Raw genomic sequence first — 27,664 nt, forward strand, 5'->3', positions numbered from 1 at the left:
TTTTTGAAATGTGATGGAGTAAAAGGATAGTAACTGTGATTATTCATGTTAAGTAGCCCACAAGTAACTAAAACAATTGCAAGTGCAATAAGAAGCTACAGGAACGTTAATCTACGTCGGTAATATTAACTTTATTTAATACAAGATTTACGGTACAAGATTTACATCATACAGCCCATGTAGTATAATATTTTACAAATGATGAATTACAGCAAACATGTGCAATATATCCATTATTACAGCTCCGTGGGCTGGCAGTAAGGCGATATGGTCCGTTGTTATTGTGCATCCATGGGTAAAGAGAAACTCATGTAGTACTGAACACGTAACATGAATGTGCCGGGCGGCGCGGTCCCGTGGGTTAGATTCATAATGCAGAGGGAAATAACTCTCAGAATAACGTTATTAGCACATTTTTACAACTTGAGGAACGAATGTTTTTAATAAGGGCTATACAAACGTTCATACTGGGTAGTTTATTTAGTTTAAAAAAAATTATCCAACGAGTTACAGACCACTATTTCCCAATGTAAGTCAATGGGAAAAAGTGTTTCCGGGCCCAGCAACCAAAAGGAAGTGTAGTACCGCCGTTTGACCAGCACGAATATTCTCATCAGACTCCGGCGCACTTCCTGGGGGCTTGGTCCAGGTCAGCAGGTGGAAGAGGTCAATTATTGGCTTGCTCTTCCTGTTGTCATCGGAGGTCTTCTCCTATTGGCCGGCGTCGTCGGGGGCGGGTCCAATGCAATTCCTGCCTTTTTCTGTTGTTAAATTATATCATTCTGGTGTCTGTGGTTATTTAAACATTCCCTAATAAACGTTATTCAGCGGTAATAAATGAGTGCTAAACCCAGTGTGCTCAGTGTACAACATCACATGTAATTTCACCTTTAATTCATGGTTTGAAAATGCAGCATTTCACCACATGCTAATGCTAACCGGAAGTGAATATTTTCAGAATAAAAGTATTAAGTTAATAGTTATTGAACTTCCGGTTTTTCAGAATAAAACTGATTTAAATTAAATAGTGTATTTAATTCAAATTACGCCATACCAACATTGATTTTAATTTCTAACAACCGAAAACGTACCGAACCGAACCGTGACCTAAAAACCGAGGTACGTACCGAACCAAAATGTTTGTGAACCGTTACACCCCTATGATGTACAGAGCAGCTACCTGAAGACACGAAGATAGCTAACTAGCTTCTGCTTCTTTGCAGTTGTTAAACTGGCAATTATGACATAACTATACAGATGGTGTCTGTGTTTTTGCTTCTTGCTGCACAGTGGGATGCACAGATCAGTGTGTGTGTAGTACCATTAGCTGCAAACAAAAAAAGTTCACCAAGCTATTTCCAACCATGCCATTCTCTGACCGCTGTGTACTGACAGTGTGTGTTCACTTCATTAGTTTCGTTAGCAAAACACCATTCAAAACAGACCAAACTGTTTTGGTGTGTGCCCTCTGAAACTAGAGGCCTATTATATATAATAAATTATGAAATCAGGATTTACCAAGGCATTTAAAAGCATAGTGTTCTTTAAACAGGCCAGCAGTGATGTCATGTGATCTGGGAGAGGAGTGGGATAGACTTCCAGCTTGTAAACGGCAACAAGACACTTGTAATGCTCTCCAGGTCATATACATTGTACATTGTACATGTACATTGTAATTTAAACAACAAAGGTTTATCATAGTAAAGTAACTTTGGACCTCATCATGTTCAAATATTTCGGATGAAAAAAAGTATCTACATTTGTATTTATATCTGAAGATAAATGTAAAGATAATGAAAAAAATGATTGTGCCAATAATCGTATTTGATTGTATTTATGACGTCACAGCTATAGAAACCATTAATATTATACAGAAACGCAGTAAAACCGGGAGTTGCATCACAGACAGGTCTGTCCCTGGTCTGTGGCACGCGAAAAGGGACGTTTGATTTATTTTTCTGTCCTCCCATTATGGAGATAGTCGAAGACCTTAAAAGTATCGTAAGTAACAAGATCATTTTGAGCGTAGTTACTGTAATGTAATTACTGCTGAACCAACAGTAACTGTCAATATTTACTTAATAAAATAATAAAAAGTCATTATAGCCTTTACTCACCAATACGTTAAATTATCTCTACACAAACTCCATCCTCCTTTCTCTCCTCAAGAAGAGTTCAATGACTGTTGTACAGATGATCTGAATTTTCAGTTGCAATAATAAGTCCTGTTCAATCACCATGGAGGATAATGCTGAAAGTCCAGTCTGTCCAGTCGTATTTATGACAAAACCATTGTGGAGCCTTTCGCTGTGCACTTGTTTGTTAAGCTGTAGATCCACTCGGGCTTCCCCAACAGTTTTCAAAAGCACCGTGTCCAGCCGTGCTTTTGTGTCTTGCTGCTGTTTTGGTTAGAGTCTAGACAACTAAAGTTTGCAAACCCTTTATGGTTCCTAACACCAAGTCGATCAGAAGAGAATATCAGGCACTCCCAGTAATACCATTTGCAGTGCTCCTTGGGTTGCGGTCGAATAGTCAGTTTAGATTAGGAAGGTTCCATACGGAGTGAAATTACCCGGAAGAACCAAGTGGCAGCCATGTTAAGAGCTGTTGGAATTGTCTAGATCAGGGGTTCCCAACGCCCGGTCCGCGGACCGGTATTATGATATTTTATCATAATATTTTCGCACCTATACCAGTCATATTATTTCATCCAGTAGCCTGGTTAAACGTTCACTAGAAAACTGTTAAAAATGGCTTTTATGATGTTCCGAGGGATTTGGCGGCTCAGCCTAAGGTCTCAGCCTCTCGTGCGCACGAGAAAGTTACCGGTGCGCCAAGTAAGAGGAGGAGCGTACAGGAGACAACTGTTTAATTGCAGACTGTTATGTTTATGTGGGGAAATGGCAGTGCATACATTATTTGAGAGGCATGTGGTGCAGTGGGTTGTTTGTTGGTGTTCGGATCAGGGGGTCACAGGTTCAAACCCCACTGCAGTCAGCATGTCGTTGTGTCCCTGGGCAAGACACATCACCCCAAATTGCTCCTGTGGGGATTGCCCTCAGTATTGAGTATGTAAGTCGCTTTGGATAAAAGCGTCTAATAAGTGACATGTAATGTAATATATTTCAAACTCGGACTTCATTTTAAGGACATGTCGGCCAGGGGTGTAGAGCTATTTGTTTAAGCACCGGATTGGCAAAACAGGATAGTAAACCAGTCTGCCTTGATCTATGAATTCATGTCCGGGACTCTCATGGTATCTGCTGCCACAGCTGTTTTATAGAAGGAAAACCTCCTTCACTTCATGAAATGGCTGCAGGCAGCATAACCCCCAGTTTCCACTGGGTCCGTCTGCGCTGCGCTGCGTCACGGCTGCGCCGCGGTTTTGGTCCGACCTCCTCTAGCGCCATAACCCACCGGACGCGTCCCAGAAGTGTTTCAGAAGCGTAGCGTCGTGCGTGCAGGCTCGCAGTTTTGTTATTGATTCGGGCATCCTGGACATTTGTACTTCTACAAGAAAGTAAGTAGGCTACGTAGTTAAATGTTTTATTTTTGTGTCTGTTTAAATTGTGTTTATTGAATGGCTCTGTACTGTACCTACAAGTATTAATTAACTTTAAAACATTAATATGTAGTTGTTACCTTCCACTCCACAAACTGCAGCGACTAAAAACCAGGCCTTGTCCTTTCTGATGTTGTCCTTGTAGTAAGCATTGGTTACATCATATAAAATAGTGTGTTTTTCCACTTCCATGATGAAAACCTCATCGTCCATTGTGCGTATCATAGTGGATGTGTTGTGATGAAGGAGGGGGGTCTGCTAAATTAGTATATGTGGGGGATGGGCCTGGCCCGGATGCTCACCTTTCCACTTCCTGCGAGGGGGGGCTGCCTGCCCGACCTTATGTTACGGCTGCGCCGCGGCAAAATAGGATTCATCCTAATTTTAGACAAGCGCTGCGCCGAGCCACTTCTGGGACGCGTCTGAACCGTAACGCGGCGCGTGTGGTGGAATAGCACCCATTGACTAGAGTGGCCGCGATCCTTACGACCGCCGCGGCACAGCCGTAACACGGCGCAGACGTAACACGGCGCAGACGGACCCGGTGGAAACTGGGGGTCAGGAGGCAGCGGGACGTAGACTCCGCCTCTGAGAAGTGCAGCTGCAGCGCGCCGAGAGCTGTGACTTTTTACGCACCGCCTTCAATGTGTTTACCTTCATCAGAACAGCGAGTGACTGCAGGCCGCTACGTGTTAACCACACACACCTCTACACACATCTCTACACACATCGAACTGCCCGATTACTCCCCCTTTTATTAGTTTTATGAAGGAGATGTCCAGTCACCAAGGCGCATGATGTGTGTGTGTATGTGCTCTGCTCAGCTCAGCTCAGCTCTGTGTGTTCGGTGTGTTTGTGTCTGTCCGACACTGGCATTTGTTTTCAAATGACCATGAACAGTAATTTACACACATCTGGCTAACTCCATAGGTAGCCTATATGCGGGTGTTCCCAAAATAGATTAATTTAATCTTAATCGCGATGTAGTGCTAAATGCTGTCGGACATGCACCGGAACGAACGTTACTATCATAATATCTTCTGAAAACAAATTCCAGTGTCTCACACACACACACACACACACACACACACACACACACACACACACACACACACACACACACACACACACACACACACACACACACACACACACACACACACACACACACACACACACACACACACACACACACACACACACACACACACACACACACACACACACACACACACACACACACACACACACACACACACACACACACACACACACACACACACACCTCTTTCATAATTCTCCTTCTCCTCGTTTTCCCATCACTGGATTATCCGTAAATCATACAAACAAAACCAAAACGTTGATTTATCTGTTTTCCCGTTTTGGTTTAAAAACTGAATAACGTCGGTTTTTTTGGTTTTCCGTTTTTCAGAAAAATCAAAAAACGACACCGGTTCTTTTTCAAACATTAATATGTTTTGGATGCATATTGTTATAGTATTTGTTCAGGTTGTTACATACAATTAGCCTCTGTTGCTGCCTGCTGGTGGTGAGTAAATATTAAAATCAGTTAAAATTGACAACCGGTCCGCGATTTTTTTTTTAATGTATCTGTCGGTCCTTGGCACAATAAAGGTTGGGAACCCCTGGTCTAGATGGTAGGAAAAAAGACTGATGCGCTAATGCGGCGCACTTCAGTTTATGCGCAAATGCGACGCAATTAAGCGCGCCACAGTTTCGCCGCTGCGAGGCTCCGGCGCTCATGCTCCACTAGCACATTATTCTGAAATTGAAAACATTTCAGAATTTTATTCTGAAATTGAAAAAACTTTTGGTACTTTAACTATATTTTGATAATACATTTCTAATTTCACTTGAGTAACGTTTTGGATGCAGGATTTTTACTTGTAACAGAGTATTGCTACACAAGATCTGAGTACTTCTTCCACCTCTGTCTGATTTCAAACTCTTTCATTAACACCCTGAGTAAGTTTGCAGCTGTGTGTTTTGCAGCAGCTTGACCACAGAGGGTGAACGTTGTGATCAGCTGATTTTGCGCAGTTCTCCAGTGTGTGTGTGTGTGCGGGGCACAGAATGTGCACAGGGGAGTCTCCCTCCGGAGCCAGTTTCCGTAGGTTTGGTACAATTCTGTTGGACATACCGACGTTAACAGCAGCCCCGTCTGTGAACACAGCGACCAACTTTGTCTTCCAGTGATCTAAGCGCCTCCTGTAAAGCTTCACAGGTCCGTCGGTTATGGCCTGCGCTGCTCGGCTTAACAAGTTTATATTAAATACAATTGTATTTATTTAAAAATATTTAAATATTAAAAAAAAATTTCAAACAATCATCCCTATTGGGATTCATTCGGAATCAGTATAAAACTAAGGAACTCTAACATTTTGAATATTTAACTGTATTACACAGTTAAAAACAAACCAAGCTTCAAAACTAAAAAGAATGTCTTAAAAATATTACAACAATAAATAATAAGAAAGTGTTTCCAGGGCGCATAGCCGTTGAAATATATATATATGCCAATAGCTTCCGTTATTTATTTTGGTCTCTCGGCTCTTTCATGTCTATTGGCTTCTTCAAAACAGCGGGGATAAGCTGTTGAACTGCTGTTGTCTTTTGCCGGGCTCCGGTGATTGGCCTTCTGATATGATATAGGCCCTTTCCAGTGACGTGCGGTGAGGTTCATGGCTGGTGAGGCACTGACTCTTTCAGAGTCAGATTTACAAATATTATATTTTGACCTTAATCGAAATATTCGGTTATTTTCAAAAGCTTTTTTAGTCTGATGCTTCAATTCATTTTAAACAGACCGTTCAACAAAAGGATAGGCCTACCCACAATTTAAATATTGGATTGTTCTTTCTTAGTAAGATTTCATTTGCATTTGTGGTCTTACCTTGATTTGAAGATGAAGTCCATGCTATCCTTCTGGACAACAATCTCTTTTACTTTTTTGTAAAAGTCCTCCTTATCTTCCTGTAGTTTCAAAAGTCTAGCTTGTTGTTCGCGTCTACCGCATGGATGTATAATAAGAACGTAGAATAACAGTCGCAACAAGAACCTGTGGGCTCACTTGCGCCCCCTTCAGTGCGGCAGAGGTTATGGCTGCCTCCCCTGGTGCTTTTTTCATTGCCGTTGTATGATGAGACCAGCGAGCCTAAATATCATATATACGTGAAATAAGTTATTTAGAGACTATGGATGGCGAGGATAAATGTAATAAAGGGATCTACAAACATTACATTGGTGACATACAGTGAGATGGTGCAGGCATGCGCTTAGGGCCCGCTTTCCAGCCAGTTTCTGTGGGGTGACGCATTCTGAGGTGAGGCAGAGCTCATCTGTGCCTCACCTCACCACACAGTAACTGGCTTGAGCGCGCTCACAAAATAAGTGCTCGCGCTAAATTAGTGCCCGCGCTCCAGCCAGTTACTGTGGGCTTACGTGAGGCAGAGCTCGTCCCTGCCTCACTTCTCATCGCTACCCGTAGTTGTAGCGGAGGAGCTCTGCAAATTTGCTGATTTTGACTATAAAAAGCGATTGGAATCATACAGAAATCACATTTACAAAACAGATCAGTGACCAAACACTTTTGATCAGACATTTTATTATTATTACTATTTAGTTTTTCTTTAGTTGTTTTTCCGTTACATTGCTTTAGTTTAGTAGATATCTACAAACAAAGAGTCGATATTTTTCTAAAACCATTTAGTGCTTCACATAATAAAATACACAACGGCTGTAGCCTGATTATGCTTTAGGAGCTGTAGGTGCGTGTGTGTGGTGTAGGTGTGCGTGTGCGGTACAGTGTGTTCGTAGATGCAGCGGACAGACGGGTCTCAGTTGGTTTGGTGTCCTCTGCTTACTTTTAATACTTGTAAATAAAACTTTTGGCCCGTAATTTATTTTCCTCATTGTAGCGACCAGAGAGGGGAGAGGGGGGGGGATATATCAGTCTCTGATAGTGTTACGTTATTATGAGAGTGCTCTGTTTGATTCTGAAATTGTATATATTTATATAAATATATACATATATGTATGTGTGTGTGTGTATGTGTGTGTCCGCATCTGTAGCCTGTTATTGTCTCATTATACCGCACTGTGAATGAATCAAAGTAAATATATAAGTCGTCATGAACACATCTGTCCATCAGACAGAGGACTGCTGTGCCTCCTGTCATCATTAATGGACGTCTCTTTAAAATGACCGCTCAGAGGAGAGGAGTTCTCATTTCTCTAACCGCTTGCTGCTTCCCCTCCTCTCTCCTCGGTTCCCCTCCTCGACTCCTCCGCTCGCATCTCCTGTGGGCGGGACTAAGTATTGAGGATAGGAGTCGAGGAGGGGAGTTAGAGAAATGAGAAAGGGCCTTAGCATGTTTGGCGTGTGTTCCCATTAGCATACCGCACCGCTGTCAAACAACGCCGACACACCGTCCTCGTCCGATCCACCACTCTTATCGTTATTGTAGTCCACAGGGAACCCGAAATGTTCCCACACAGCTGATTTAAAAGAAGCAGGTGGGTTCTAGCTCCTGTGTGTTATCTGAAATCTCCATACTAACTTTTCTTCTTCTTGTATTTTGTTCGTTTTGTTGTGTTTTCTTCTTGTTCTTCATTTGTTGTTTAAGGGCGGCTGGCAAACAGCGTTTAGGCGCAATATCGCCCCCTGGATTATAAATAGTGTAGTGGATACTGCCCTGAGTCAGTGACAGACTTTTGTCCCACTCATATAAAAAGGCGTATTCGTCGTGTGACTGCATGTGCCGAACCGTGAATACGGATACCGTTACACCCCTAACCATATGTCATGATTTGAGTTTTGTGTGTTAAAGGTCAAATGCAAAGCTTCCAAATATGTTACATTTTTATAGAAATGTTGTTTTTAAGACTGCCTGTATTTTTTATTTAATTTAAATCGAGATAATACACCCGAAAAAAAGCTTTTTATTGATACAAAACTCGACCCAAAGCCGTCTGAATTTCTGACATGTCATTCCCAGGAGCCTCCGCGCGCGTGACGTCATTGTGGCCAAACAGTCTCTGGGCCAAATATCCCGACTCGGCAGTCTCGTGCGCTGTTCACATGTCAGCTGTGTTTTTCGCTCATGACTGGTGCAGAAAACTCTGAATTATATCCGCAAAATCATGCAAAACATGGGTTATTGTTGTGCTTTCGGATGTACGAACGGTGCGGGATCTGGGAGAATTTTTCATTCATTTCCCCAAGACAAAATCATCCGCCGAAATTGGATTATTTTAGTGAATCGTGTTGGCTGGCAGCCGACAAAATGGAGCAAGTTGTGCTCTGACCACTTCGCGTCTGATGCATACGATGTTGATCCTGCCATCGTCAAGTCTGTTGGTGGAGAAGCATTTAAAGTACATCGGAGGCTGAAACCCGGAGCCGTCCCCTCCATATTTGAGCACAAAAAACAACCGAAAGAACGAAAGAGCCGGGCAATGCAGAAACGCCAAAGAATTGAGGTAAACAAATTTTGATTCGATTTCAAAGCGCACGGAGCACAGAGCGGACAGCAGATAACGGAATTGCAGTTGTATTGCTTATAGATTATCAGAACATTTCAAAGGGGACACAGCCCCATTGGATATTAACCTATGGATTAACTACATCATCGTTTTTATCGTTTGAATGACATTTTAGACCAGACAAAGAGGAAGGTAAGCCTAGCTCATGTTAGTACCAAGCGTCACTTATTTTGATGTACGTTTTTGTTGATAACCTCGCGAGTTTGTATCTTTCAGTGTTGAAGTGGGCACCGTTAGATTCTGTGTCTTTACGATCATAAACAATGTGTTGGATGTGCAGCTAGGATAAGTAATAAGGGAGCCAGGAGTGATTTTCGGTGCAGTAATAGGTTAGCATTTTTCGCTCAGGGCTAATTCAGAGGCTCACTGTTAGCATTGTGTGTTTTTTTTTTTTAAATAAACGAAAAAGATCAGTTAAATTAGTTTTTTCCCGTTATATGGATATAAAATATTCATAGTTTATTAAATATTAAGGTTCCTTAGACGTCGTTTCCTGCAAATGACGCGATTTCGGGTCCGTGAGGCTAAGAGGATAACAGAGTATGTTTTGTTTTTTTTTCACAACAGTTGTATTTGGATGGAATGAATACCTATAGTGATAATTCAAAGTAATAAAATGATTTTTACAGTGAAAAAGTTCAAATGGAACTGATGGTTCCCAAATTACCCAGAGGTCGCCTGGACTTTATTTTTCTAAACCTCTCTAAAAAGGTCAAATTTCACTTGTTTTGCATCAATCTTGATACAGGGTACTTATTATATGTTATAGTTTGGATTCCTAAAGCTTTTAGTCTATAGTCTACTCAGAATCAGACATGATAACGAAACTAAGTTGTACTATCGGCGGAAGCAGCTGTGAGCGATAAGCCAGGTGGAAATATGTTTGGCCACTCTGACGTCACGCGACGCCATCTTGCGGAGACGAGCGGCTGAGAAATAAATCGTCGGACTTGGTGTTGGGGGTTGAACAAAATAAATATTGCGCATTGCCAGACGCATATTATCTCCGATTTTAATACTGCAATATCTTAGATAGTGTTGTAGCTATATGATTTCGATTTTACTGGCAATTATAAAAAAAACTTTGCATTTGATCTTTAAAGGTGGGGTAGGTAATTTTGGCGAAACCAGCTCGAGTGTGCTAGAATTTGAAAATACACAACCGGAACAAATCTGCCACTTCCTTACAGAGCCCCTCCTCCAACATACACGAACGCACACATGACCAATGAGGGCACGAGATAAGTTTGTGCACAGATGGAAGGCTGACAGGCAGGTAGGCCATCCAGTTACTTTAGCCGGGCTTCCACAGATGACATTTCTTTATGGATTTTTTGTCAAAGCACTTAAGATATTCATTGTAGGGGTGTAACGGTATCCGTATTCGTCCCGTACCGTCACGGTTCGGCATATGCAGTCACACGACGAATACGCCTTTGTCATGTCAGGGCAGTATCCATTACACTATTTATAATCCAGGGGGCGGTATTGCGCCTAAAAGCTGTTTGCCAGCTGCCCTTAAACAACAAATGAAGAACAAGAAGAAACACAACAACAAAACGAACAAAATACAAGAAGAAGAAAAGTTAGTATGGGGATTGCAGATAACACACAGGAGCTAGAACCCACCTGCTTCTTTTAAATCAGCTGTGTGGGAACATTTCGGGTTCCCTGTGGACTACAATAACGATGAAGTGTGCGAGTGGTGGATCGGACGAGGACCGTGTGTCGGCGTTGTTAGACAGCGGTGCGGTATGCTAATGGTAACACACGCCAAACATGCTAAATCATATCAGAAGGCATCACCCAGATTTGCCAATCACCGGAGCTCGGCAAAAGACAACAGCAGTTCAACAGCTTATCCCCGCTGTTTTTAATAAACCAATAGACATGAAAGCCGTGAGACCAAAATAAATAACGGAAGCTTTTGGCATATGTTTTTCAACGACTTTGCGCTCTTGAAACACTTTCTTATTATTTATGATGTCATATTTTCAAGACATTCTTTTTAGTTTTACAGCTTGATGAAACCTTTTTGTTTGACATCAGCCATTATAGATAATATGGCCATCTGAGTGTGTGTGGTACTGTTTGTGGTTTGTTTTTAACTGTTTAATACAGTTATTTATTCAAAATGTCAGAGTTCCTTATTTTTAAACTGAAACTTGCACTACTGTTCAAAAATAAATAACAAACCTGGAATTATGCATTTGGGACTTTTTTTTGCTTTTTCATGTTGTACCGAACCCGTACCGAACCGTGACCCCCAAACTGAGGTACGAACCGAACCGTGACTTCTGTGAACCGTTACACCCCTAATTCATTGCTATCGGAAAAGAGCATTCCATGGAATATAACAAGTGTATCTCGAGCCGGTTTCCTAAACTACCCCACCTTTAAGTTATGGGTTTATTTTGAAATTCTGTTCTCCCTGTGTCTGGTCTTCCTTCCTGTGTTTGACCTCCTGTGTCTGATTGTCTCGTTTTTTCACCTGGGCTGCATCTCACTTCGGTTAAATGGAATCCTTGCGTCCCTCACTTGCGTCTTTTCCCTGCGTCTAGTCCAGTGGTTCCCAAACGGTGTGCCGCGGCACACTGGTGTGCCGTGGGATTTTGTGACAACCATACATTGTTATTATTGCAATATACAACTACACAAAAATAATAATTTTTTTATTTACTATATCAGTACTTTGTAGGTTTATATGTACGTAATCTGCGCGACTTGCGCGTCCACATCTCCACGTGCAGTGCTGCATAAACATGGCTGAGTCAGCGATAACTCTCGAGGGGTGGAGGTATGCCCATTATTTTGAGTTCGTCCGAAGAATAGACAGGAATGTGACGGTGAGGTGCAAACTGTGTCCAGGCCAGAAGCTGTTATCCACTGCTGTAAACACCACGTGGTCAAACCTCAACACACACCTGCAAAGAACACATGCTAAGGTGAAGCTACCGCACACGTTATTTGTTGTTTGTTTATATCACGTAGTCTGTTCTTCTTCTCTGTCTTCCGGTTGTTGCCTGTTTTGAATAACAAATACACACTACCGCCGCCTGCTGGTAAGGAAAGTTATTGCCACTCACGCATGTGCAATTTGTACGTTCACATGTATCTCACTAATTTGTAAGTCGGCAAAAATATTTACAATAGCACATGTTTCAATGCTGATTGCTGAAATGTTACATTTATAATGTGTAGTTCAGGACCATGGACAATGCAGCTTCCTTGCATTGACAGTTCTCTGTGCTGAATTTCTGCTGAGTTTCCTTTGCCTCATTTTTAATTTTGTGACCTGTCTGGTTTAAATGAGTGTGTTGCTGCTTTGATGAAGCCTAATTTGATAAAGTTTCAAATTAATTTCTGAAATATTTCGTTAATAAATATTTCATGAGTAATATAGTTGTCTTTGTCACATTTTATTTGGCATTAGTAAATAATTATGCACATTTACAGATATTTTACATGATATGAGTGATAACACGTGTTATAAGGGCTATTTTGCACAATAGGTGTGCCTTGAGATTTTTACTTGTCCTTTGGTGTGCCTTGGAAACAAAAAGTTTGGGAACCACTGATCTAGTCCCTCCCACCAGGGAAGCATGGAGAGACGCAAGGAAACCACGAGAAGGGAGAAGAAGCAGGGAAATTAGTTTCAAGAGCAATGGGACATCCTTTCCTCCGGAGCGCCACGTGAAGATGTCCGTTTGTGATGACGCCGCAAAGCTGATCGTCTGACAGCAGCTCTGTCCCCGTTTTTGTCACAAACACCCCCGACTCTGTTAGTACACATTTACTGACATAAACACTTGTATTATATGTTGTAGACCAAAATAAATAAAATAAAATAAGAACACATTCTCAAAAAGATAAATGCATTCTTAAAATGTATTTACGAAAAAAGCGATCATGAAAATGTTTTCAATAGATGAATAAAATTATTTTTGACCACTTTGTTGTTCAGATATATCACATATTTGTAACTAAATGATACATGAATTGAAACAAAACACTGTATAAACTGACGAGTGACTCCAGTGAGTTTAATGTGTTATTTTCACTCCGCTGGTAAACTGCTCTCATGTCAAGAAACAACAGATCAGTGCATGCGCTGCATCGTCCAATCAGTGAGCGATACACAGTAAGGGGGCGGGGCGAGTGTCTGAGGATTTCATCGGAGGATGGTCTGGTAGTTCCTCGATTATCGCTCCTCCGTTATCGCTCCTCGGTCCTGCGGCACAAATAAGGCCACTGGGACGCTACTCAAGATGCCGCTGACAAATCAACTTCCGGTGATACCGAGACCGAGGAGTGAGGAAATGAAAAATAAGAGAAGTGAGACGCAGCCCTGTTGCCCTTGTGTTTCTGCCTCCCCAGCTGTGTCTTGTCCTGTGATTACTCTTCTGTGTATTTAGTCTTGTCTTCCCTGTGCTCCATGTCGGATCGTTGTTTTTCCTGTCACCCTCCATGTTTGTCACGCTCCTGGTTGTTTTTTGTCCTTGTCCTCATGCCACAGCTTTTGTTAATTAAAGCTTGCTTTTGTTTGAAACCCGCTTCTCCTTAAACTGCATCTGGGTCCTGTCTTACCCCAAACCCTGACAGAACGATCCGACCACTTATGGACTCAGCAGTTGTTTTGTTAGCTCAAGAGCTGGATCACCTCAAGTACTCTCTTCAGTGCATTTTTTATACGTTGGTGGGAGCCTCATCTGGACTGGCTAAAGAGACTGCCCTGAAGGAGGCACTCCAGGAGGTTGCCAGCAAGCCCTGGCTCAGGAGCTTGTTGCCTGAGTGGCTTAAGACTTTTACGAGCAGCCCTGAAAGCCTGACTCAAGCATTTAACACTTCCCTGGGATCTGGCCTTGGGAGGTCCACGGAGCCTCCAAAAGGCTTCTAGGAGATGCAAGGCCAAGATTCCAGCCCGTGCTCCAGCAGCTCCAGTTCCGGCCCCAGCAGCCATGGTTCCAGCCCCAGCAGCCATGGTACCGGCCCCAGTTCCGGTCCCAGCAGCCATGGTTCCGGTCCAAGTTCCGCCAACTGGAAATCTGATTGGTCAATGCAACAGTTTCATTGCCATTCATTTTAAACTACAAGCGCCCGCACTGTTGATTCTGAAGGCCTCTTCCTTTGGCCCAGCAACACATTCTGACTTACATATGATTGGATAAAAAAGCTCCAACATTAACAACCATCATTGGACCCAGCACAACCAAGTGCAACACAGAAAAGCTATACAATGAAGAGAATAGACTATAGGAAATAATTTAATACATATTAATGAAAAACATTTTTTTTAAACATTAGTCATGGATTCTGATATAGTTTAGGCCAGCAGAAAAGGCCTTGCTGGCCCTGACGGCCCATCACTGCCAGAAAAGTAAAAAATAGTTCAATTGTGCTTCCTGTTGTTTACTGGGAACTGTACAACTTTGTATAGTGAAGTAAAAACAGATACATTGAGAACTTTTGTTTAAAATGTGTAGTTTAAAATATTAATATAATAATAATAATAATAATATGTCCTTTCTCATGTTAGATATGACACTAAGTGCATCAATGCGGTTTGTTTTTATATTTTTAATAATGTTGGACAACAATCAAGCTTATAAATTGCTTTTTTTGGCTGACCTGTGAATAGTTGTGTGTGTGTCTACGTTCAAAGAGTGCGAAGACCAATGTTAGGGCACAAGAGACAACAGCAAAGAGCTCGGTTAATAAATAATGTACTTCAATAAGGCTGTTACAAATGCTTTATGCACACTTTAAATTCAGTTTTATGGTGCATAACTGTTAGTTGTAAAGGTGTGTGTGTGTGTGTGTGTGTGTGTGTGTGTGTGTGAGATCTTTTGGACGGAATGGGCCGCAATAACTTTTGCTAATTGCTGCCATTTTGTTGTAGTGTTCTTTTGTCTGCTGCCTTTCGTCAGGCTAATGCAGATGCCCTTTTAGTACCCTTTAGAACCAGGGTCCCTCAGACTGGCTCTCCACAAATCCACACTAGAATACGTGTGATATTTTCCTCAAACACACTCTTCTTAATCATAATAGCTAAAATGTATATGAATTGCTGAACCCAAAGTTGGAGAAGATTTTTTAAGTGCTTTTTTAATATGAGTTTTTCTTTGACTGTCCCTGGACCGTATCGAACTCCAAGACTAACACATATTAAATGATATGTTTACACAAAACATTAAACCTATACCATTAGATGTATGTTTCCATCCATCAAAAAACAAAGTGGAATACTTTTTTAATATAAATTGTTCTATTTGAAACTGGAATCATGACGTCTAAACTGTTCCCAGTAAATAAAGGAAAAAGAGAACAAGAGAATAAATGGGTTAAAAGACAGATAGCTGGACTTCAGAGAAATCAACAGAAGAAGACAGACAGGAAGTAAACAATAACGGGAACAACAGAAGAAGATAGACAGACAGGAAGTAAACACTAAAGGGAACAGCAGACGAAGACAGACAGGAAGTAAACACAAAAAGGAACAGCAGAAGAAGACAGACAGGAAGTAAACACTAAAGGGAACAGAAGAAGACAGGAAGTAAACACTAAAGGGAACAGCAGAAGAAGACAGACAGGAAGTAAACACTAAAGGGAACCTGGGCCGTGTCTCATTTCATCAAATCCCCCTCCTCGACTCATCGGTCCTCCGGTAGTGACCCGGAAATTAATTTCAGCGCGCCATGTTGAAGGACATCTCATTTCTCTAAATGCACTTCGAGGATCGAGCGTCGAGGAGGCTCTCTGGAGGAGCTATAACCGAGGATACACTGATGGGTCCTCCACGGTCCTCCACGGCTCCTTCGTGGATGCATTTCCGGGAACAGAGATGTTTCAAAGAGTCGTGACGCACGGCCGGATTTATCTCAGCCAATGACAGCTCTGCATGCATCCCCTGGATATTATTTTATTAACTGCTTTCATCGCAACGCGATGTTTACAGTGCAGGGATGCAAACTTGTCACCTTTCGGCGAAATTCTCCGTTTTGAATCCAAAATAGGTCGTTCGTGTGATTCATGTAGATCTGCAATAAAAATATTTTTGGGGTATGGGGGGGGTCTGGGACCCGGAGTAATCTGCGGCCGCGAGCTGTTATGTGCCATCATGACACGCATGATGTTTTTTTTTAATATATTATAATGAAGCGCGAGCTGTGTGCTCGAGTCTTCCTGCCTGTCGGCTCTGCTCATGGATGTATAATAAGGCTCTACTGCTCCGCGATGAGGGTCTAGCTTCAGCAGCTACATTACCTACGGGTGCGTTCGTTAATATTGTGTGGTCCGGAGTCACTGTGGCACAGACTGGACCGCTGGTGAACAGCTGTTAGAACGGGCCGTTCAGGTGTTCAGAGCAGAGCTCCCTGTCGGAGCGGCAGAGCATGATGTGAACTGAAAAATGTTTCTGTCGCAATATTATTTAAGGAATTGTTGAGCTAGCTAACTAGCATACATTGTCACTATCTGCTAACGTTAGCTTTAGCCTTCGTTTTCTAATATATATATTTTTTCATAGGCTATAAACGGAGGTGGTATAAGTATAGATATTGTACTTGAGTAAAAGTAGAAGCACTCAGATGTTGTACTAGAGTAAAAGTAGAAGTACTCAGATCTTGTACTTGAGTAAAAGTAGAAGTACCAGAGTGTAGGAATACTATGTTGTAAAAGTACTGCATTCAAAATGTTACTCAAGTAAAAGTACAAAAGTATTCTCATCAAAATATAGTTAAAGTAGCGACAGTAAAAGTAGTCATTGTGCAGATTGGTCCATGTCAGAATAATATATATGATATGTTTTATAATGATTGATCATGAAAGTGTTCTCAAAGCTGGTAAAGGTGCAGCTAGTTTGAAGTACTTTGTATACTGCAGGGTAGCTGGTGGATTTACTCCAGGTGGAACTAAAGTCTGATTCAACACTTGATTAGATTTCACATCATTCATCCAGATCTGTGAAGTAACTAAAGGTATTAAATACATGTAGTGGAGTAGAAGTACACCATTTACCTCTGAACTGTAGTGGAGTAGAAGTACAAAGTAGCAAAACATTTAAATACTTCAATAAAGTACAAGTATCTCAAAATTGTACCCAAGTATAGTACTTGTTGAGTTTATGAACTTAGTTACACCACTGGCTATAAAGATAGAAAGACTAAGCCTTGCACAGAGGCATGACAATAGATTTTCAAAATGCTCAACAGTGCTGCCAAAATTATAAACTGACTGCTACACAATTAAAATAAATGCTTTTATATATTTCTATTAGATGTGACTCTTTAGCGTTTCTGTTATTATTACCTGCTGCTTTAGTTGCTCTGACTGCTAAAATCATCTGTTATTCCTCATTTTAAAGCCGATATTCCGTGGGGTCGGCGGGCTCGGATCCTTGTCACCTTTTTCATACCTGATGAGTTTGCATCCCTGCAGTGAGAACAGCTGTGAGGTCCGTGCAGAAAGCAGAGCAGTGTGTATAATATATATCACTGAGTATAACAGGCCTACTCTCTTTATTTGCTTTAGTTTAGTAGATAACTACAAACAAAGAGCCGATATTTGTCTAAGACCATTTAGTGCTTCACATAATAAAAAACGGCTGTAGCCTGATTATGCTTTAGGAGCTGTAGGTGTTTGTGGTACAGTGTGTAGGTGTGTGTGGCACAGTGCGTAGATGCAGCGGACAGACGGGTCTCAGTTAGTTTGGTGTCCTCTGCTTACTACTACTTGTAAATACAACTTTTTGTGTGTGTATATGTCCGCATCTGTAGCCTGTTATTGTCTCATTATACCGCACTGTGAATGAATTAAAAGTAAATATATAAGTGGTCATGAACACATCTGTTGCTGTGCCTCCTGTCATCATTAATGGACTTCTCTTTAAAAATGACCGCTCAGAGGAGAGGAGTTCTCATTTCTCTAACCGCCTGCTGCTTCCTCCTCTCTCCTCGGCTCCTCCGCTTGCTTCTCCTGTGGGCGGGACTAAGTCTTGAGGATAGGAGTCGAGGAGGGGAATCTCAGAAACGAGACACGTCCCTGGTATGGGCTCTAGCAGTGTTTAGAGACGTTAATGAAAAGAAAATGTGAACAGACTTGGACAGTTACAGAAAACCTCGATCAGTGCTGTCGTTTATTTTGAGTAATGTTGTTATCACAGTTCCAGCCGTTGGTACGTTTCTCCTAAATCTATTGAATAATTTCACTCTGAATTTAATATTGTCTACTACTTTTTTAAAGAAATTGTATTTACTCTAGCTCACACGTTTCAGTTAAAGTGTAAGTGAAACTGATGCTCAAATAACAGTTTTTACAATGTTAAAACATGTAGGTACAGTATAGGAATGTAAGTGTACAGTCTGTGTTTTTAACCAAAACGTATTTGAATCTTTGAGGTTAATGTAATAAATGTGTTTTGTTCCTAATAATTTGCAAAACATGCATCAAGGTTCACCTGCATGCCTTTGTTGGTGCCTTGCTGCGTTTTTTGGTGCATCACTGCCTCCTGTTGATCGGTGGAGAAGTGTGACACCATTATCAGTATACTGTGAATTGTATGAACAAAAATGTACTTTTTTTGTTATATTAAAACTATAATAACTAATCTAATTAAAATATCCATCAATGTAGACTTATCTTTCGAAGAAAATACATATTTAATATATCTGTATGTAACGATCACTTACATATACATTAATATAATGATACAATGAAATCTTATTCAAGGAGATTATAAAAAGATAAAAGAAACGCAAAATATCGTGAGCTCATTGTTAATAAATTAATTAAAACAGTTTTACCCTTTATTTTAGTTTTTTGTGTGACCTACAGTACAGTGTGTCTGTATTTTTTTTTGCAATCTATATTTGGTTTGGTAAATCTGCCACAGGTTTTTCTGAATAATGCGCCTGTTGTCAAGTTCTTGAAGAAGTTTTAGTCATTTTATTTTGTTGGGTCTTTATGCATCTGTTTTTTCTGGTTGCACTACATTGAGCTCTCAGGGTCATTGCAACAAATGTTTAAACATCCTTTAGCTTCAAGCTTAATATACAGAATGAAGGAAGCATTGATGGAATATTCTGGGAACTCTACTTCTTGCAGGAGTTTGAATTCATTAATAAAATAAAAACTCACCAATTTGGTTATGTTCGATATATTCAAGATGCCAAAGCCTCAGTTACATGAACAACATGAAAGGCCTCTTCCCATCACTCTTGGTTCTTTCTTCTATTTGTGAATTCTGCTGCATCTTGTGCTTGTTCAGCATAATCAGACATGCACGAACAGCACTGAGTTTTTCAGCTATTTTGTTATTTGCATTTGAAAGACTACTGATATGCTCTTTTAGACATGGAAGGTAAATTAAAACAGCATGCTCCCCCTAAAGTGGGCGAACGGAGAGATAGATGAGGACTCTGACAAATGCAGAGTTCACGACATTATCCCACATCAGAAATCCAATATGAGCATCACAGACAATGGATCTCTCCCCATTAAAAAGAGATGCACTGAAATTGCCTTTGGCCATTTTTGAAGGCTTTCTTGTTGCAGTGGCAACATATATGAATAATATGTGATTGTGCTGGGGAGGCTGTTACACCCAGATCTAGGGGAACCTAGGCGCAGCACAAAATGTCCCTCTCCCAATTCTTCCCACTCCCAAGAAATGGTAAACGACACAGGAAGAAAATCAGCTTTTTCAGATTTAATAACTCAAAAAGAGGAGAGACAACCCCAACATACCAAACAAATAACGTCTTCACAGAGTTTCCTTAAACTTGCCTAACAAAACGAATAAAATAAAATACAGGCTTCTTACCTACTCTTACCAATAAACAGGAGAAAAAGGTTCAAACAAAAAGAGGGTTTCTCACTCCTAAACAAATCAAAGCGTGTCTACAAAGACAGGTAAAGGTAGTTTCTCTTTCTAAGGTTTCACAGCAAGCAAAAGGACCGGTATAAGTATACACACAGCACTAGTGATGTTACGTATTGCACCGAGGCTTCGGAGCGTGTGTCGAGTAATCCCCGAAGCTTTTTGTGAAGCATGTATCGAGGCTTGTATCGTTTTGGGCCAGTGACATCATCGATGACAAACAAAGTCTCGCTGCCTGTCGATACCACGTGACTGCTTCAGAAAGCGATTCAGATCGGTTGAACCGTTGAACCACAACGCTCATAATACCAATGGATGTATAATAAGAACCATATTACCCCTCCTGTACCCGGCGGGCCCGGTGACACGATGGAATCAAGAGAGCTCAGACCCTCACTCATATAGAGGTCGGAACATGTCATAAGTGTAATGGAAACTTCTGTGTCGCTATGCAGTGGGAGTCACCGACTCAGGAAGGAGACACGGGAAGAGCAGTAGCTTTGATGTCAAACACATGATGGTTTATTTGGAGTTAACGGCCGGAGGATTCACATCACAAGTCCAAGAGTCAGAGGTTCTGACTTCACGGTAGAGTTGCCACGTCAATTCTGGAGAGCCTCTCTCTTGCCAGCCCATCTAACTGGTTTCGCAGAGAGTAAACAACATATTTTGAGGAGATAGCCTAAACAGTGTGGGAACACAGAGCTACTTGCCTCGGACACTTATGACCTCGAAGATTTCACCTTGGAGTCCACAAATACAGAGAAGGAAGTGTCCCAGTGTACCCACAACACAGACCATCTGTATCCCAGTATTGACCGGTCACAGAATGGGAACAATAACATTATTGGCTAAGCCGCCTGTGTCCTTAAAGAAGGTAAACAGACATCAAGGTTTGTCCTGTATGTTACTAATTGGCGTCTTATGATAATTATTTCCACAACAATAAGTATAAATAGATACAAGCATAAATACATGTAGGAATAAATACAGGAACAAATATGTTGCAGTGTTGTCAGGGAGCTTTAGTGTGTGTGCTGTGGCTCAGCTGGAAAGCAGTTGACTCATGACCGCAGGGTCCCTGGTTCAACGACTGAACAATACGTATTTGTTGTTGTTTATAAAAGCTACAGCTAAATGAGATAATGTAGTTAATAATGTATTCTTTGATATGGTTTAGCCTTTCTCAGGCTACAACATGGTTAAGATTATGAATATTATTAAGGAATACAAATCCCTCTTTGCAATGTGTAGCAGCCTCCTTAGGCTTTTCAATCACAATCATTAAACTGGAATAAATACAATATTGTTAACATGAACATATGATTTAATGTTCGTTGTTTAGAGTTATTCTAAGGCTTTACTCATTGGGAACTCGGTATGAGATAGAGCACACTGTCGAGATGTCCAATCTGCCTGTTTTACACACTTTGACCAACAGGGGGGTTTGTGTTCAAATTAAGCCCATGATGAAGCCTCATGAGATGAACCCTTTTGCGAACCAATAGGCTGTAAAGCTTCAAAGCTTCAGGAGGCTTCATCTCGCCATCACTACACAGCACAACAGGACAGATATATCAATACGCAAGTGTGTTGGGAGTAGGAGAAGTCGAGTCAGAGAGAGCGGCCGAGGAACTGCACGGCTGCAGCTTAAAATGCTCCCGTCTCCTCAGGTGGACCAATCAGCTAACGGGCACCACCTGCTTGCGCACACACACACACACACACACACACACACACACACACACACACACACACACACACACACACACACACACACACACACACACACACACACACACACACACACACACACACACACACACACACACACACACACACACACACACACAGAGAGAAGGTGGGAAACATATACACACCAAGGACATGATCATTGATTTTAGAAGACATCCTCACATACATGAAGTCTTAAAGGAGACATGTCATGCTTTTCCGGTTATTACCCGTCCCCTTGTGTGTTAAGAAGGTTTTTATGCATGTAAATGGACTGCAGAGTCAAAACCCTCAAAGTGCACCCTGTTGGGAGTAAAGCTCTAACACAGAAAATACCTCCCCAAAACGCCTCGTTGGAACTATTTGACCTTCTTCCATGTTCTTCCTGGACATTGTGACGTGTGAACACCCAGTGGCCACGCCCAGAACTATGACGCGATATGGTCATGCGGTAGCCGGAACCAAATGGGCCAATCCGTGGAGCCGTTACGTTGTGTCCGCGGAGCCGTTACGTTAAGCCCCCGCTGATTGGTCCAAATTGACCAATCCACGACTTCCTCACACACTCACTCAGTGCAGGCAGCTCTGCTGATTTCTCCTCCCTGGCTGCAGGCTGATAACAGACAGTTGGGATCGCGGCGACATTCTCTCTGCAGACCCATTCTCTCTGCAGACCCATTCTCTCTGCAGACCCATTCTCTCTGCAGACCCATTCTCTCTGCAGACCCATTCTCATAGCGTTTATCAACCTTTTTCTTACTCAATATCAAGCCACACTTATTGTTTTTACTTCGGCTGTGACTTTGTGTGTGCTCAGGTTGAGTTTGGCTGTGTTTCGCTGTGTATCGCTAAACAAGGAAACAACACCTCCACGGAGCTCAGCGCGATTCACAACGTCCCGACTGGTCCCGACCAATCGGAGCACACTGTGCTCACAGGGAGGGGGGGGGGGGGGGGCAAGAGCTGCAACGAGCCGTTTAGTGGAGAAAGTGAGTACTGCTGAATACACATACTTTACAGAGATGCTGTATGCGAAACCAATGTGAGTTTGGAAAATTGCACAGTATTTTTCTATTTTAGTATACCTCAACAATGGAATTATGATCAGTGGAAATGGCCATGACACCTCTCCTTTAACAATCCAGAATCAGAAAGTAGAATTTGTGCAATCATACAAATATCTCGGGACAATTATTGACTCAAAATTGAGCTCTGATCCAAACTGTGAAGCTGTGTGCAAAAGGGGGCACCAGCGTTTGTATTGTCTTAGGAAACTGTCCTATTTTAACATTGACAAAACCATGATGATCATGTTTTATCGTGCTTTTATCGAGTCAATTCTGTCGGATCATAAAGTGGTCCAGCAGGCTGACTGGTGAGCCACAGCTAAAACTGGAGACCCTGTACCTCAGGCAGTCAAAGCGGTTATCCAGCTCCATATGAGACGATGACTCCCACCCTCTGCACTCAGAATTCAAGCTTCTTCCTTCGGGCCGGAGGTTACTTGTCCCAAGGAGTAGAAGGAAGCGGTATAAAAACAGTTTTATCCCAGCAGCTATTGCACAAATTAACACATCATAGGAGCGTCACACAGATGCCTATTTTTATTTAATTGTGAATCTTGAATGTCCATGTTTGTACTAGTGTTTTCTTTCTTAAAATGTTTTTAAAATATTTTATGATTTGGTTGAGCTGGGTATACTTGTACTTTTATTAGAGATGTGTCTGTTGTTTGTGTTTGTTTTTAGTGTCAGGATGGAACCCTTGTCTTTTTCTCTGCAAACAGAATCTACCTACGGGTACAAATAAATAACCTGAACCTGAACACAAATGACCTAACGACCCAGGGTCGTAACAGAGGCGTTTGTAGCAAAAGCTGCAGATAATACAAAGAAATGAAAAGGCTCAAGAAGGAAGGATTAGTGCTTTTATGGCCTATTCATGCTAGCTAAGGACACACTAAATGAAAGCCTGTGAGTCTAAATATGTAATCAACAAGGTCTGTTGAGAAAGCAGACACTAACTTTGGCACCCTACTAAACAAAAGTGGTGCTAAATATGTATCCGTGTGTAGACATCAGAACAGTGCATTCTTTTTGTGGATGATAAGATATCAAGAATAGACATGCTCTGTGATTGTTTCTATCATATATTATATTGTTAGATCAGTCGGTTGTTATGGTATTTTGATTTAGTTTGAATTCATATTTCCTAACAAAAAAGGTGTTTCACCTGGGTGTTCAATGAATGAAAACCAGACCTATGATTTTAATTATGAGTAAACTCAATGTCACATCAATAAAAGTGTCAGGTTTTCCTGACGGTCGAAATATTCTAGGCATTATCACAAAAGGAATCATCACCTGGGGACCATGAATATCCTCAGGAAATGTTAATGGATCCTTAACTACTGAACAGCCAAAACTTAATGAATGGTTTGAGTTTTTGCAAATTAACAATCATTTTGAACACAGATTGTCATTGAATATATCATGCTATGTGTTATAGCTAATGTTAGTGGGTTTATAAGGCTCTACTGAGGCACTAACCACAATGCTCACATCACCACAATACCCTGGTCATTAGGACAACGCTAACATGCACAAACTGAGAAGTTTTAATATCTGACATGTTCACCATTTGAGCATGCTAATATGTATTACTTAGCTGCAGCTGATTGGATTGGGAGTTGCAGTAACCTTCGTTTTTAAGCTTTTACATATCTTAAAAATGAAGGTAGCCATTTTACTTTTTACCCTTTTAGTCTGTTTTCTGTTAATATGTGGATATTATCCTACTTAGCAAAACAAATATATATTAGTCTGAACATGTGTTTCTTTGCCTTCTCAACTCAATCAGCTCAATTTGTTCACCTAACCTCATGCTCTTTTTAAATTCTAAAGGTAATCGCTACAAGTGGTGCAGTAATTATCAGAGGCCATCACAACATGAAACACTGAGTCTTTACCCACAGCTCTGAACTGGCTGCAGCCTTTCCACTCTCACAACACCAACAAAATCAATAGCACTCTCACTGTTATTGGCCAGTTGTAAATATATGAGGGTAATAATGTGGTGATAACACATATTTTGCACTGTCCAGTTCATTAAACATGTTCCGTCTCATCCCATTAACTTCTGTGTATTGACAGCCTTTAAAGGAGGCCATGCTGTTTTAACAGTGTTAACTATTGGACCAGTAGTCCTTGGTAACACAGACGGCTGGGGGCTGTCAAGTAATGTGTTGTCAAGGCTGTGTGCATGGTAACAGTATAAACCATAGTCAGTCCTTCCACTAAACTTAAAGGTCCCCTATTATACTGTTTTTCATCAATATATTATAGTTCTCAGATACAAAACATGTCTCTAAAGTGTTTTGCTCCAAACACCAAACAGATCACCCATTGTAGCATCCCATAATCCCCTCTGTTTCAGCCCTGTTTCAAAAGTGCTGATTACTTTAGATGAAAATAAGGAGCCCCTCCCCACGCCCCTCTGAGAAATATTTGGCACAATGGTGCTCGAGGAGGAGATTCAGGTGATAAGGTGGGGGGCCAATAACCAACCGATAACCTTGGTTGGTGATTGGCTAATGGTTACACAAGCCAAAAAAACATTATGACATCATAAAGTGGCCAAAATCTGATCAGCTCATTTTCAGTTTTTTAATAAATGGATCAGGACAAAAAGTGAGAGAATCTTTTTTCCTGAAACTTTCAGAATCTCTTCACACAGAGGGGACACATGATTATGTGTCATAAAAGACATGACAAGTGGATTTTGCATAATAGGTGACCTTTAAGATGATACGAAAAGTTTGAGACATAAAGTTTGGAGAAGAGTACGTTTGGTGTTGTTAAAGGATCCGGTCCTTCCTACATCCAGAACAACATAAACATTTCCATATTTTTCTTGCAAGCTCTGAGTCTGGAAAGATGACCGAAGCAAGCTCACTACCACAGACTGGTGACCTGTCTGTCTGTGAGTGCTTCACAGTTTGGACATTTGGGTATCTTCTTTTGGTTTCATAAGCAATGTATCCGTAGATTGATATTTTCTTTATGAGCATTTCTTGTGAGTTTCACATGTAATGTTGCTTAATCACCTCCATGCGCGATTGAAAAATTGTTCTGGAACATTTCACAAAAACATTCTGGGAATCGCCCTCCACCCATTAGTAAATACATTTATTTGATAATTGATTGACATCTGACTGAGGTAATGGTGATAATCCTCTCTTGTTTTCTAAACAGCCTTGGATAAAAGCCAAGTTTTAGACGGGCAACTGTCAATCAAATGCGGAACATCGGCTAAACGTGTGGGACAGATGATAAAAACGTTGTGCAGTCTTGCACAAAGCAAAAACAGACGAGCTCCCCACTGATATCAGGACAGCAGAAAGTCTACACTTCTTTCAGTGCAGACTGAAAATACACCTGTTTCGAATGCACATTGGCCAATTAACCTCACACAAAAAAATAAAAAAATGTGTACTTAAAAGAGCAAGCCTATTTTAAACTAATGCATCATCCCTTACAATGGTTCGGTTTATTTGAATTGAATGTACCTGCAGGTTTCGGTTCTGAGTTTGTATCAAGTAGTTGTGTTTATTGTATGTCGCTTTGGATAACAGCTTCAGCTGAATGAAATGACATTATCTTCTGAAAAGAGTAAATGTTAGTCTTCTTTCCCTATATTTTTCCCATTGGTTGAAGAAAAATGGGGACCCATTTGTGTCAAAATTGGGAATGCTTGAGACATCTACACAAACAACAATTTGATTCAGTGAATAAGATTGTGAGGTACATGTGCTCACCAACCATATCTGGAAACCAGTGAGCCAGATAGTTTGTCAAACAATAGTAACAGCAGCCATTTAGGCTTTGGCTTGGGGCTACACATTTATAACAGAAAATACGTGTTACCAGCTAGATATAAAGGAAGATATAAAGAAGTTGGTGGTTATTTAGGGGTGGTTTAATCAAAGACAGAATGGGAATTGTATGTTTTTTTGGAGCTTAAAAATACTAAAAGTCATGTTGGCCTATGCTGCTTATATTTTGCCTTTTTTTTTATATGTGTATACATAATCCCAGGAGTACCTCAACATAATAGTCGTTTTGTATATTTCTTCAAATGAAAGTAAAGCAATTTATTCTCCAACCCTTGCTACAAAATTAAATCCTAAACCAATAAACTGAACCAACATTAGATAAAGTGCGTTTTTCCACAGAGGTATTATAAGGTGAAAGGCAACATGTGTGTTCATTTTTACAATAAAAAATGACAACATTAGATAAGCTACCTTTTGTTGTGCGTATGTAGAACACAATATAAATTGGTGAAAAAGCCATTAACAATCAATCCGCTCCTTGTTTCTTCAGACAGCATTGAAGATTACATCCAGACTGCATCATCCAACGTGGAATCCGCCAATCAGGAGCTTGCGAAGGCCAACCAATACCAGGTACAGTGACACACCCCTTACTGCATTCACTTTGATCTGTTTGTACTTGACTGAGCTTTTGCTTTGTTAGGCAGTCACAAGAAGCTTAGCCTGATCAGCCATGCAAACAGGGACTTTGCTAACTAGAATACACAGCTTTATCACTCCCCCCACTAGCATAATAACAGAGATGATGTCATTTCATGTCATACTATACTAGCTTTTGCCTTCAGTTAAATTAATTGTACGTAAAGACAGAAAAAAAAAAAAAAATACATTACAATTCCCTAAGCTAGACTTCTACAGAGATAATATTTGTATACATTTGCAATTGTATCCAACAAGTATATTGACTTACAGAGGAACATGTATTAATAGGCAACAACTTCACACATAAATTAAATAGAAAATGTTTTTCTCTGTAGCTTTATGGTGTGGCTGTAATTTCCACTTCACAGCACACACTGGAAGGACATTTAAA

General features: G+C 41.0%; 1 protein-coding gene across 4 annotated transcripts in view; it reads left to right on the forward strand.

Moving 5' to 3' along the window:
* The window catches only part of tsnare1 (T-SNARE Domain Containing 1), a 359,325-nt gene that overhangs the window by 259,158 nt on the left and 72,503 nt on the right, over positions 1-27,664 (forward strand). For all 4 annotated transcript variants that reach the window (XM_034226529.1, XM_034226527.1, XM_034226528.1 and 1 more), the window contains one exon: positions 27,122-27,204. In XM_034226529.1, the coding sequence (XP_034082420.1) occupies positions 27,122-27,204 (83 nt within the window). The remainder of the gene's footprint in view (positions 1-27,121; positions 27,205-27,664) is intronic.

Source organism: Gymnodraco acuticeps, unplaced genomic scaffold (genome assembly GCF_902827175.1).
Source record: "Gymnodraco acuticeps unplaced genomic scaffold, fGymAcu1.1, whole genome shotgun sequence".
NCBI classification, from domain to species: domain Eukaryota; kingdom Metazoa; phylum Chordata; class Actinopteri; order Perciformes; family Bathydraconidae; genus Gymnodraco; species Gymnodraco acuticeps.